Source organism: Sminthopsis crassicaudata, chromosome 4 (assembly GCF_048593235.1).
Source record: "Sminthopsis crassicaudata isolate SCR6 chromosome 4, ASM4859323v1, whole genome shotgun sequence".
In the NCBI taxonomy this organism is placed as follows: Eukaryota; Metazoa; Chordata; class Mammalia; order Dasyuromorphia; family Dasyuridae; genus Sminthopsis; species Sminthopsis crassicaudata.
In genome coordinates, this window is record NC_133620.1 from 132,932,035 (window position 1) to 132,945,002 (window position 12,968).

At 38.9% G+C, this 12,968-nt stretch overlaps 1 protein-coding gene across 8 annotated transcripts in view; it reads left to right on the plus strand.

The window, feature by feature from the left end:
- The window catches only part of RSPH3 (radial spoke head 3), a 113,331-nt gene that overhangs the window by 18,375 nt on the left and 81,988 nt on the right, over nt 1-12,968 (plus strand). Inside the window, exon 1 of one of the 8 annotated variants that reach the window (XM_074309408.1) lies at nt 4,031-4,441. The exons of 6 other annotated variants lie outside the window; for them this stretch is intronic. In XM_074309408.1, the coding sequence (XP_074165509.1) occupies nt 4,326-4,441 (116 nt within the window). In that variant the 5' untranslated portion in view covers nt 4,031-4,325. Of the gene's footprint in view, nt 1-4,030; nt 4,442-12,968 lie in introns of those variants that run through there. One more of the 8 variants, XR_012489145.1, reaches the window with a different exon arrangement.

Here is a 12,968-nt window from a genome sequence, read left to right on the forward strand (position 1 = left end):
AAGGTTTCAGGCAATGATGAGCTAAAACCTAAAAGCAGGTTCCCACTACTGGAATTATTTAAGTTGATAAATTTGTATGGTCCACAAATGATGTTATAAATATCCAAATGGAACTTAGTATAAAAAAAAAAAATTTCCCATCCCTATAGTTTAGGGCAGATTATTGAGGATAATATTGATCTTTAGTCAATACTTACAATTTTGAAGATCTACAAATCCTCCTCATATATTTAAATTTACTCCAGCTGTTGGGTTACTTACAACCAATAAGGCTCTCTTATTAGACAGAGTGAATGCTTGGGTTTTCTGGTAGGGCAAGTTCCCACTGGAACTAAGAAAGCCCAATGTCATTAGTTTTATCACACTATGGGTAGCACACATCAATGCTCTTCCTTCCTATATAGTCCCAGCTCCGTATGTAGAAAAGCATGTTGTAGATTCATTTGCCTTATACCATTCAATTAACAGTAGTAGGAGTAATTTTTTTTCATTTTTAACCTGTATTATGACATTGGTGTGGGGATTGATTATAAGAATGTAAGTAAATTCCCTCTACCACATAAATTCTAATCTTAGAGTTCTTTGGGGATGCTCAGATAAAATTAACTTAGATCAATTCACATAGGTTCTCTAAGGAAAAGGATTTGTGGTTTTCTTAAAATTCCTGGGTGAGGAAACTCCATCCTCCAATGCAAACTGGCACTGCAGCAGGTAGTTTTAAAAGAGATACCTAGAACACTGAGTGATTAAGTGATTTGCCTAGGGTGACACAGTCAATATGTCAGACACAGGACTTTAATGAAGGTCTTCTGATTCCTATTCTAGTACTTTTATCCACTACACTATGCTGCCTCTTCACAAAGGTAGTAAATGCAGAAACGGAATTTGAACCAAAGCCTTCTTGACCGTAAAAATGGTTCTTTAGTAGCAGTAATAATAATAAAATCTAAATGTTTATTAAATTATCCAGTTAGCATATTCCTAAAAAGAGAAATGTCAATTTAAAAAAAAATTTCAAATATCTAGGAATTGACTCTTTAAAAAAGAGAAAATCTTTAAGAGTACATAATCATACTATAATTATATTCATACAATGCATGCTTATGTGACAAATGGATATAATTTACATAATATAAAAATGTTTCATATATCTAGATTTTTCCCACATCTGATTTTCTGTAAAGGTATAAACTACTGAGTATTGCTGTGTTTAACAAATACTTGACAATTTGTGGTTAAAGTTTATGAATTCATGCCTCGTGGTCATTGGTTATAATTTGTAGTATTTCTTATGAAAGTGGGATTGATATATGAATATTATAGAATATTATTTTTTTGTAAGAAATGACCAACAGGATGATTTCAAAAAGGCCTGGAGAGACTTACATGAACTGATGCTGAGTGAAATGAGCAGGACCAGGAGATTGTTGTATACTTCAACAACAATACTGTATGATGATCAATTCTGATGGACGTGGCCCTCTTCAACAATGAGATGAAACAAATCAGTTCCAACAGAGCAGTAATGAACTGAACCAGCTCCACCCAGTGAAAGAACTCTGGGAGATGACTATGAACCACTACATAGAATTCCCAGTCCCTCTATTTTTGTCCACCTGCATTTTGGATTTCCTTCACAGGCTAATTGTATGCTATTTCAAAGTCTGATTCTTTTTGTACAGGAAAACAACTGTTAGGACATGTATACATATATTGTATTTAATTTATACTTTAACATATTTAACATGTATTGATCAATCTGCCATCTTGGGGGGGAGGGGGAAAATTAGAACAAAAGGTTTGGCAATTGTCAATGCTGTAAAATTACCCACGCATATATGTGGTGGAAGAAAGGAAGAAAGGAAGAAAGGAAGAAAGAAAGGAAGAAAGGAAGAAAGAAAGAAAGAAAGGAAGAAAGGAAGAAAGGAAGAAAGGAAGAAAGGAAGAAAAGAAGAAAGAAAGAAAGAAAGAAAGAAAGAAAGAAAGAAAGAAAGGAAGGAAGGAAGGAAGGAAGGAAGGAAGGAAGGAAGGAAGGAAGGAAGGAAGGAAGGAAGGAAGGAAGGAAGGAAGGAAGGAAGGAAGGAAGGAAGGAAGGAAGGAAGGAAGGAAGGAAGGAAGGAAGGAAGGAAGAAAGAAAGAAAGAAAGAAAAGAAAGAAAGAAAGAAAGAAAGAAAGAAAGAAAGAAAGAAAGAAAGAAAGAAAGAGGAAGGAAGGAAGGAAGGAAGGAAGGAAGGAAGGAAGGAAGGAAGGAAGGAAGGAAGGAAGGAAGGAAGGAAGGAAGGAAGGAAGGAAGGAAGGAAGGAAGGAAGGAAGGAAGGATGAAAGAAAGGAAAGAAAGATTGATTAAAGCTCCAAACAACCTTAAAGATTCATCTAGCATCCAATCCTTCATTTTACAGATGAGCAAACAGGGACAAAAAGAGGAAGGAACTAACAGATGATTATATACGTGATAAAAATCAGGATTTCAAACCCAAGCTTCTGACTTCTAGTTCAACATTGTTCTGCTATCTACTTACACACTGAATCCAGTCCAAACCACACCAACTCTAAAAACCCCCAGCAAACATATATTATGCACCTATGGCATTTTGCCTTTTTTTCTTGCAAGGCAATATTCTGGCATTACCAAGAGGAATATTGTACAGGCTTAGCTCTCAGGCTTTCAATCTTAGGAGGAAAACAAAAATTACATAAATAACTGATCCGAAGGAGAAGCAAATAAAATGATAAAAAAAAAAAAAAAAGGGGGGGGGGAAACTAATAGCTTTCACACAGAGAAGGCTGTGGAGAAAAGTTTACTTGAGATGCGCCATAAAAGAAACAAGGGAATGGGATGAAGTGGCAGTGAGTGAAAAGGCACATGTGAAAGGAAAGATGAAAAAATTTAGAACCAAAAGTAGACCTCTTTGGCAAGAATACTGTATTGTATTTAGAAGACTAGCAGGAGAATAGAAAGGTAAGTTGGAATATAGCTGGACAGGGCCTTCAAATTATACTATATTTTAAAAGAAAAGAAGGAAACATTTTTAAGAGCTTACCATGAGCCAGATGCTTTGCTTTTTTAATAATATATAGAATGATAATTCATAGTGATTTTGATAAATTCTAAATATGGTGATTTTTTTCCTAAATTCATGTGTTTTTGCAAATTTTGTCACAAAATTAAAGTAATACTTCATTATCTATATTTATAGTCTTGTATTCTCACACTCTTGGGTTTATAAACCCAGTGGTGTAAAGGCCATTGTGATCAGAAGTTCCATCAATATTCAGTGATGTGCCCAAAAATACTCAGGATCACGGAAAGGGCTTTCAATTCAGCATTTACTAAAGCCCTTTCTGTTCAAAGTAGATGAGTTAATTTTACAATTTACCAAATATTTTTTAAAATTGCCTTTCCAGGTACCCAGGGGGAGTTTAATAAATGTTGGCCAAATTTAAAGTCCTCTGTATGGTCCAATTCCGTGGTCCTCAAACTTTTAAATAGGGGCCGGTTCACTGTCCCTCAGGGCCGGACTGTAGTAAATACAAAAACTCACACTCTGTCTCCGCCCCCTCAGCCCATTTGCCATAACCCGGCGGGCAGCATTAATATCCTCAGCGGCCCCATCTGGCCCGGGGTCCCATTAGTTAATTTTCCGATTCTCTGCAGGGTGCCCTGAATATGGGGTGATTAATAAGTCTTGGTTTAATTGGAAATTCAAAGGATATGCACCAAAATACAAAGAAGATATTTACAGCACTTGCTCTCAAGTTTACCTTGTATTTGGGGGAGAAGGGAGACGTTGGAAGGGAGGAGAGGAGGGGGAATGGAGGCAGCCCTACGCAGCTCCCTTACTAGAGGAAGACCCTGGGTGCTGGAGGGGAGCTCGCACACGGGCTAGTGGAGAGAATGACAAGGCTTGCACTCACTACGCCTGCGCAACCCCCCGAGGCATGACGTAAGGGGAAGCTGGAGAGGAGACTTAACAAGATTGGCTAAGTCAACCGGAAGTGATGGGAGGAAGGGCGCCCCGCCCCTCTTCCTTGACTGCCGGGATTGCTTACCTTAGCGACGCAGGCAAAAGACAGAACTCTCCGTTGCCGAGCAACCATGCCGGTAGCTACAGGCAAGCATTGTGCGGCATCCGCAAGGTCACTGGAGTGGAGCGGCTCCCAGACCACCTACCAGGGCTGCTTCCCGCTCCGCCTGACTCACTTTGTGCCTCCACTGAGCTTCTGCTCGTGGCACCAGTTGTAGTTTCGCGGGCCGCGCAGCTCGATAGCCTTCTACTGCTTCCCAGCCAAGCCCGTGGACCGCTCGGCGGCCTACCCCCGCCACCATGACCTCCACCGTGGCTGATTCCAGCCCTAGAGCCCCCGGCACCTATACCTTCGCCAGCCGGCCCAGACCCCTGAACTGCCAGCGTCGGCGCTACCGGGACTACTACGGGTCGTCGTGAGTAGCCGAGCCCCTCCCCCACCCCCGCTCCTTGCCTCCCCCGTTCCCCCTCCACATGCTTCCTCCCCAAATCTTCAGGAAGCTCGGGGCCTGGCGAGTTGCAGGGAATACAAGTCAACCAGCAATTATTAAGCGCCTGCTGTGTGCGCTTGTCAGTGGGTTAGACGTCGGGGATACCAAAGCAAACTCCCCGGAGTTCGCCGTCCGAGGGGGAGGCGACGTGCGAACAACTAGTAAACTAAGTGTGGAATAAATCAGAGAGGGAAGGCACTAAGATTAATGAAGCTGGGAAAGGCTTATTTGTAGAAGATGAAATGTTATCTGGTGTTCAGAGGAAACCCAGGGACGGAAATGATATGAAAATGCACAAAGTGGGGAGGAGACGCAGAATCCTACCAGCGAGGATCCGCGCCGGAGAACGGCACCTGGTATTATGTACCGCCGCGCAACCTAAAGCTTCCAACCGCAAATGGTTCAGTCTGGGGTGAAAACGAGGTTACGTACACACGTATGCATACATGCATGTAAATGAATGCAAAAGTCAGTCAAATAGCACTTATTAAGTATGCATATTATTCAGTCCCAACCCCCCCCCTTTCCGGTGTCCCTGCTAATACTTCCGGCTGCATAATCTCGGATCCTGGGACACCGGTCTCCTGGCTGCTTACTGCTGCCCAAGACATTCCATCTGTGAACATTCCGCCTGGTTGTCCCCCATATTGTAACGTTCTCTTTTCGCTCCAACTACTGACCTTCCAGGCTCCCCAAACAAAATTCTGCCTTCTACCGGAAGCCTTCCCTCTTTTATTTACTTCCTCCCTACCCTTTATATGCATCTCTCTGCATGCCATCTCCTCCGTTAAGAGTGTAAGCTCTTTGAAGGCAGGGACTGTCTTTTCCCTTTTTTTTTGTACACCCAGCTTTTAGCATAGGACCTGGCAAATGTTTTCTTTGTTGTTGGGTCACGTCCGACTTTGTGTGAGCTCTTGGGGTTTTTCTTGGCAAAGATATGGAAGTGGTTTGCCAATTCCTTCACCAGCTCATTTTACAGCCGAGGAAACTGAGGCAAACAGGATTAAGGGACTTGCCCAGGATCGCAGAGCTAATGGGTCTGAGGCCAGATTTGAACTCAGAACTCTTATCTACTGGGCCACCTAGCTGTCCCTTAATTAATGTTTATTGATTGATTATTCTCCAGGAGCTCACTGTTAAGGGGAGAAACCATGCGAGCAACTGTATACAAACAAAATGTATGGAGATAATCAGTAGAGGGAAGGTGCTTTCAGGAAGGGGAGTGGGAAGAGGCTTCTTGAAGAAAGTGGGACTTCAGCTGAGACTCAGACACCCAGGGAAGTGAAGGTCAACGATGAGGAGGAAGTTGCAGGCATGGGAGGCAGCCAGTGAAAATGCTAAGGGTGGAGAGGCAGAGTGTGGTGGACAAGGAATAGTAAGGAGGTCAGAGGGATCGGATCAAAGTATGTGAAGAGGAGGACTGAAAAGGTAGAAGGGGCAAGGTGGTTTTGAACAGCAAACAAGATTTTATATTTGGTCCTAGAGCTAAGAAGAAGAGCTATATTTGGTTCAAAATTCCAAAATTTCTGGAATTTACTGAGCAAAAGGATAATATGGACAGACCTGATTTTTAGAAAGATCAGTTTGACACCTGAGTGGAGGATAAATTGGAATGGAGGGAAACATGGGGGGAGGGGAATAGTGAAGTCAGAAAGGAGCATAAGATAAGGGGGCAAAGCTTGAACTTTAGACATGACTGACATGGCTGGTCAGAAAAACAGCTTCATGTTTGAAGGCAAGTTGGAATTTCTGGGGTTTGCTACTTTTAAGAGTTGCTAATGTTTTAGAACACTTCTTAAGTAAAAGAATCTTTTATGATATGAATAGTATCTGTTCTTGAAAACAAGTATTTTCTTAAGGTGGGACACATTTGTTTGGGAAGGTTTGTTTGGTGTGGTGTTTCTGCTCTTTGAAATAACATCAGGATAGCTTTGGAATTTAGATTTTGAGCTGAAAGGAACTTTTGGTAATCTAATGCAGCCTTACTTTATGGGGATGGAATCAAAGACCATGGATAATGGAAAAGCTGCCAAGTGCACCAGAATTCAATATTTTGGCCCTGAGAAAAGAATACTCTTAAGACTAGGGATCTTAAGCTAGATAGGACTCCTCACTCTCCATCTCTCTTTCCCACTCCCTAATTCATTGCCAAATACTGTCAATTCTACCTCGGTTTCTTCTCTTTTACACCCCCTTCTTTCTTCTCACATTGCCCTAGTACAAGCTGTCATCACTTCAGAATGCCCAGGGCTATTGCATCAATCTCCTCTGCCAGGGACAAGTTGCAGAATTTACATTTGATCCTAGAAGTAGTAGAAAACAGCTGGAATTTATTAAATAAGAGAGTGATTACCTGTTATTCCTTCTGTCCAGTGTGTCTTTATTAATTCCAAGACCAAATGCAAAATCCTCTTTGGCTTTTAGAGCCCTTCACAATCTCATACTTGCTACTTTTTTAGTCTTCTTATAATTTAAATCCCTGTAAATTATTAAGGCAGTTAGTATAGTATTTGGAACACTAGGTCTAGAATCAAGACGACCTGCAATCACATTCTGCCTCAAGACCTAAAATTTCCCCTTATTACCGCTTTAGCTGCATCCCACACATTTTGGTATGAGTCTCATCGTTGTCATTATCTTGGGTGAAATTATTGTTTCTATAATTTGCTGTTTCACCCAGTCATTCTTTAAGATGAGATTATTCAGTTTCAAATTACTTTTTGGTCTATTTACCCCTAACTTCTTACTGAATGTAGTTTTTATTGCATTGTGATTTGAGAAGAAGGCATTTATTATTTCTGCCTTCCTACATTTAATTTTGAGATCTTTATGTCCTAATATATGGTCAATTTTTGTATAGTATCCATGAACTGCTGAGAAGAAAGTATATTCCTTTCTATTGCCATTCAGTTTTCTCCAAAGGTCTATCATACCTAGTTTTTCTAATGTTCTATTTACTTTTTTAATTTCTTGTTTTGTGGTTTGATTTGTCTAAATCTGAGAGTGCAAGGTTGAGCTCTCCCACTATTAAAGTTTTACTGTCTATTTCTTCTTGCAATTCTCTTAACTTTTCCTTTAGAAAGTTAGACGCTATACCACTTGGTGCATATATGTTTATATTGATATGGCTAATCACTTAACCCAGGATTCTTCAAACTACACCGCTGAGGATGTTTATGCGGCCCACAGGGTTATGGCAAAATCAGACCAGAAGTAATGTTCGACCTAAACTTGAGTTAGCAGAGTACACTTCAGGCACTGGGCTGAGGCAGCGGAGACAAGAGTATCTGGCCCTCCAATAGCCTGAGGGACAGTAAACTGGTAAAAAGTTTGAGGACCACTGACTTAAACCCATTTACCTTAATTCCTTCTTCAATAAAATGGAGATAAAAACAGCACCTATATCCCAGGGTTGTTGGGAAAATATTTTTAAAGGGCTTAGCACATAGCAGGTTACTAAATAAATATCAACTGACTATCTTGTGAGCCGGGACTGTTTTTTGCCATTCTTAGTATTAATAGTCCTTAGCTCAGAGCCTAGCAAATAATTTGCATCTGATTAGTATTAGTTGAATAGACTACTTCTTAGAATAATATTTTTAAATTTGCAAAGTAAAATACATGGGATTACAAAGGAAACCAATGATATTAAAATATAATGATCAGAATTTAAAAAACAACTAGATTCATGGATCCAACATTAAAAATCCCTGCTTTAAGAAATCTGTCATTTGAATTTCTTAGTAAGCTTTTTTTTAAAATGAAAATACATGTAGCATTTATTTTATATATGTTAATAAGATATAATATATACAATTAGTATTATGTATAGTATAAATATTCATACCTACATTATACCCAAATATAATTCACCATTCAATCAATAAGTATTTATCAAACTCATACTGTATTCCAAGACACACTATTTTAGGTAACCTTAATAAGGATAAAGACAAAAATGTTCTTGCCCTTCCAGAGTTTGGGTTCTAAAGGGCAGACACAATGTAAAAGTTCCATGATAGAAGAGATTATTTGATTTTTAGCTTTGAATCCCCAGAACTTATCCTAGCCCCAGCATATAATTGTGGCTTAATAAATATGCTTGTTGAGGAGGAACATGTGATATAAGTACATTCAAGGCCTTCTTGATGGAACACTAAATTGGCTCATGATGAGGAAAGGCCTTAATTATGAGGTAGCATTTGAACAATGCTTTGAAACAAGAGTTTGTCCTAAGGCATTTTTCTCAATACTAACAATTGATGATCTCATCATTTTCCTTGGGTTTAATAATAATCTCTAAGCAGATGATTTCCAGATCAGTAAAACTAGCCCTAATCTCTCTCTCAGTTCCAATCACCAATTGCTTATGAGATAGTTTAAACTGAATATTCTCTAGACATTTCATACTTAATAAAATCCTAAACAGACTGATTATCCTTCCTCCCAACTCTTGCTCTATTCAGTTTCCCTTACTGCCCACAGCGCTACTGTTAAGATTACAAGGTGAGAACTCAGGCTGTCTGGACAGTGACAAAGTGAGAACTCGGGTTGTCTGGACAATTACAAGGTGAGAACTCAGGTTGTCTGGACAGTGACAAGGTGAGAACTCAGGTTGTCTGGACAATTACAAAGTGAGAACTCAGGTTGACTTGACAGTTCTCTGGCTCAGATCTTTGGTTCGGGCTTTTAAAGGGAGTTTACACCTTAGGAATTCTAAGAGGAGCAAGTTCATTGGTGGAAGTATTTCCCCACGCCCCATTGAGTTCTCACATGCCTATTCTCTGGGAGGATAAAAGAAGGGCAGCATTGGGTCTGAGAGAATCGACTCTGGGATAGAGTTTTGACACCAAGCAGGCTGAAAGGAGACCAGTCTGATCTGAGGAAGGACAAAAGTTGGAGGAGATTCAGAGCTCCCAAGAAACCTGAGCACAGAGGACAAGATTTTACAGATCTCCTCCCAGAGGAGGATTATAATTGAGCAAACAACTGGACCCTCACAATTCAAGAACTTTACACACTACCATGGTGTAATTATAGACTCCTCACTTGCACTCATCTCACATCCATTCTATAACTAAGTCCTATCATTTCTACCTTAGCAGTGTCTCACATAGACCCTTTTCTCTGCTTTTAGCCACAACCCTGATACAGAACTATTAAAAATAGCCTGCAGATTTGGCTTCCCTGCCCCAAAACCATTCAACACTACTAGAGTGATCTTCCTAAAGCCAGAGGACTAATCATGCTACCATTCCCCTCACATCTCCCTCCCATCCCCAACTCAACAAACTCTAGTAGTTCTATTGCCTCTAGCATCAGATATAAAATCATCTCTTTGACTTTCTTTTTTTTGTTCCAGAATTATTTTATTTCTCTTTTTGTAATACCTTTTTATTTTTCAAAATACATGCAAAGATAGTTTTCGTATTCACCTTTGCAAAATCTTGTGTTCCAAATTTTTCTCTGTACCTTTCCCCCACTCCTTCCCCCAGATATCAAATAATCCAGTATATGTTAAACATGTGCAGTTCTTCTGTACATATTTCCATACTTATCAAGCTGCACAAGAAAAATCAGATCCAAAAAAAAAAAGCAAGCAAACAGCAACAAAGATGAAAATACTATGTTGTAATCCATATTCAGTCCCTATAGTCTTCTCTCTGGGTGCAGATTGCTCTCTCCATAACATGTCTGTTGGAATTGGTCTGAATCATGTCATTGTTGAAAAGAGCCTCATCCATCATAGTTGATCATTACATAATCTTGTTGCTGTGTACAATGTTCTCTTGGCTCTACTCACTTCACTCAGCATCTTTCATGTAAGTCTCTCCAGGCCTTTCTAAAATCATCCTATTCATCGTTTCTTATAGAACAATAATATTTCATAACATTCATATACTGTAACTTTTTCAGCCATTCCCCAATTGATGGGCATCCATTCAGTTTCCAATTTCCAGTTTCCAATTTCCAGTTCCTTGCCACTGCAAAAAGGGCTGCTACAAATATTTTTGTACATGTGGATCCTTTTCCCTTTTTTATGATCTCTTTGGGACACAGATTGTACTGTTTGATAGCCCTTTATAGAGCAGGACTTTTTAAACTTTTTCTCCTTGCAACTTCTTTTCACCAATTATTTTTGTGATCCTGGGTATATACGTATACAACGTAGATATACAAATCGATCATTTATTGAAAATAAACCATAGTTTCATGACTCCCACATTTCAGTTACAAGATCCATGTGTAGCTACAAACTATGGTTTAAGAAACTGAGATTTAGAGAAAGTACCAAAGGGATATTGGGTAGACATCTATAGGAGATTTACAAGAAGACATGGACAAGTGAATAAAAAGGTGTAAATGCTTCTTGGATGCTTTATCATTGGTGGGTGATTTTTGGGGTAGTTTGTTTAGAGTGAGCCACATTCCATAAAACTTCTTATACACCTTACCCCCTTTTCTTTCAGCTTTTGGTCTCTTAGTGAAAAAGTCATCTCCTCTACCAGATTTTAGATGGCACTTACAGGATATTAGATTTTGAACTGAAAAGGACCTTATTGTTATTCAGTCATTTGTTTCAGTTGAGACTAACTTTTCATGACCCTATTTGGGGTTTTCTTGGCAAAGATACTGCCATTTCTTTCTCCATCCAATTTTACAGATGAGGAACTGAGAATAAATAGTATTAAGTGACTTGCTTGAGTTACATAGCTAATAAGTATCTGAGGCCAAGATTTGTATTTAGGAAGATGAGTCTTCCTGACTCTAGACCCAGTTTTCTATTCACTGAGTCATCTAGCTACCCCAGAAAGTGAGACTTCATTTAGTACCTTGCCAAAGGTCACAAAAGAACAAGTACCAACCAGGAATTCTCTCTCCCATGACTTGGTTTATGTCCCATGACATCTCTCTCTTTATTCTTATCACTTTGTCTTGTAAATATCTGCGTGTGGCTGTGTGTCTGAGTGACATTTAATAAGTGTTCTTTTGAAGTTGTTGATGTTCGTACTTAGCTGTCTTTTTAGTCACTCTATCTCCCTGATCTTGATCTGGTTAAAAAAACACAATTTTTTTCCTATCCTTTTGGATTCTTCTCCTAAATAGAGGCACCAAATTTAGAGTCGGAAGACATAGAAGCAGTCCTGAGTCAAGTGCTTATTAGCTGTGTGACTGAGGAGGTCACCTGAACTTTAAGCAGTCTCTCTATTTGTCAGCTAATATCAAAAATACTTGTGTTACCTATTTCAAAGAATTGTTGTGAGAATATTGTTTTGTAAGCTCTAAAATGCTGTATAAAAATCATTACTATTCTCTTTTTTGAAGTGTCTTGAGAAATTCATTTGAAATTGTCATCGCCAGAGTAGGTTTCTTTTATTTGAAATCATTTCATTTCTAGCCATCTTGAATAAAACTTTAGTAATTTAACAGAATCTATGGATCATATAGAAACATATATTTATAGTCAGAAAGGAACTTAGAGGTTGGTTGATCTATTTCTCTTATCTATGAATGAGGAAAATGCATCCCAGTGAGGTTGAGTTATTTGCCCAAGTTTTACCAATGTTCTTACCTTATAGCCTCATTTTTTTTTCTCAAGTATATTTTACAAGTGATACATGAAATAAAAATCTGCAAGGAAGTAAAACTGAATCACAGTGACATCAGTGGAGAGATGTGTAATAAGTATAAGCAGACTATGAATTATCAGTGAGAAACCTCAAAAGAAATGTCTGGTAACAAGAGAAGGTGGTCCAGATTAGGGATGAGGAATGTCAGATGAATAGCCAGTTTATTCCACTGTTACCCTTAAAATGTCTGGAGAAATCAAGGAAGGCCCTAAATATGTTGTGAACTTCAGCAGGACTTGAATACGATTCACATAGCATATGTAGGAGGTGTGGATGTGCTATGCTACAATTTTCATTGTTGGAGGGAACTACCAAATCAATGAGATCAGAGATCCATCCATTATTTGAGGTAATACTGCTCATGATATTGTTTCATCCTTTGAGTATTTTGTAGATATACTTGTACTCAAAACTGTTTTCCTGGGCTATCCACAAAATAGGTAGGGTAGTTCAAATTATCTTTAATGCTAGCTGATAAATAAGGAGACTGAGTCCCTCAAAGTTCCAGTGATGCACTTAGTCACACAGTTAATAAGCTCTTAACTCAAGACTAAAACCTTGGCCTTCTGCCTCTTAACTCCACTGCCTCTATTTGAGGGAAAGAATATTTGTCATAGTCATAATAAGTTATGGTACTTAGCAAAAATCAAATTGTAAGAAAGGACTAAAATGCAAAGAAGGCTGGTATTCTCTGCACAATTAATATCAACTTTAAGCCAACCTTTTAAAACAAGCTGCTGTTGACTCTGAAAAATGAGACATACAAGAAAGAAGATAATAAGGATTAAATATAATTTTGGGGAGAGAGTTTAGCTAATAGC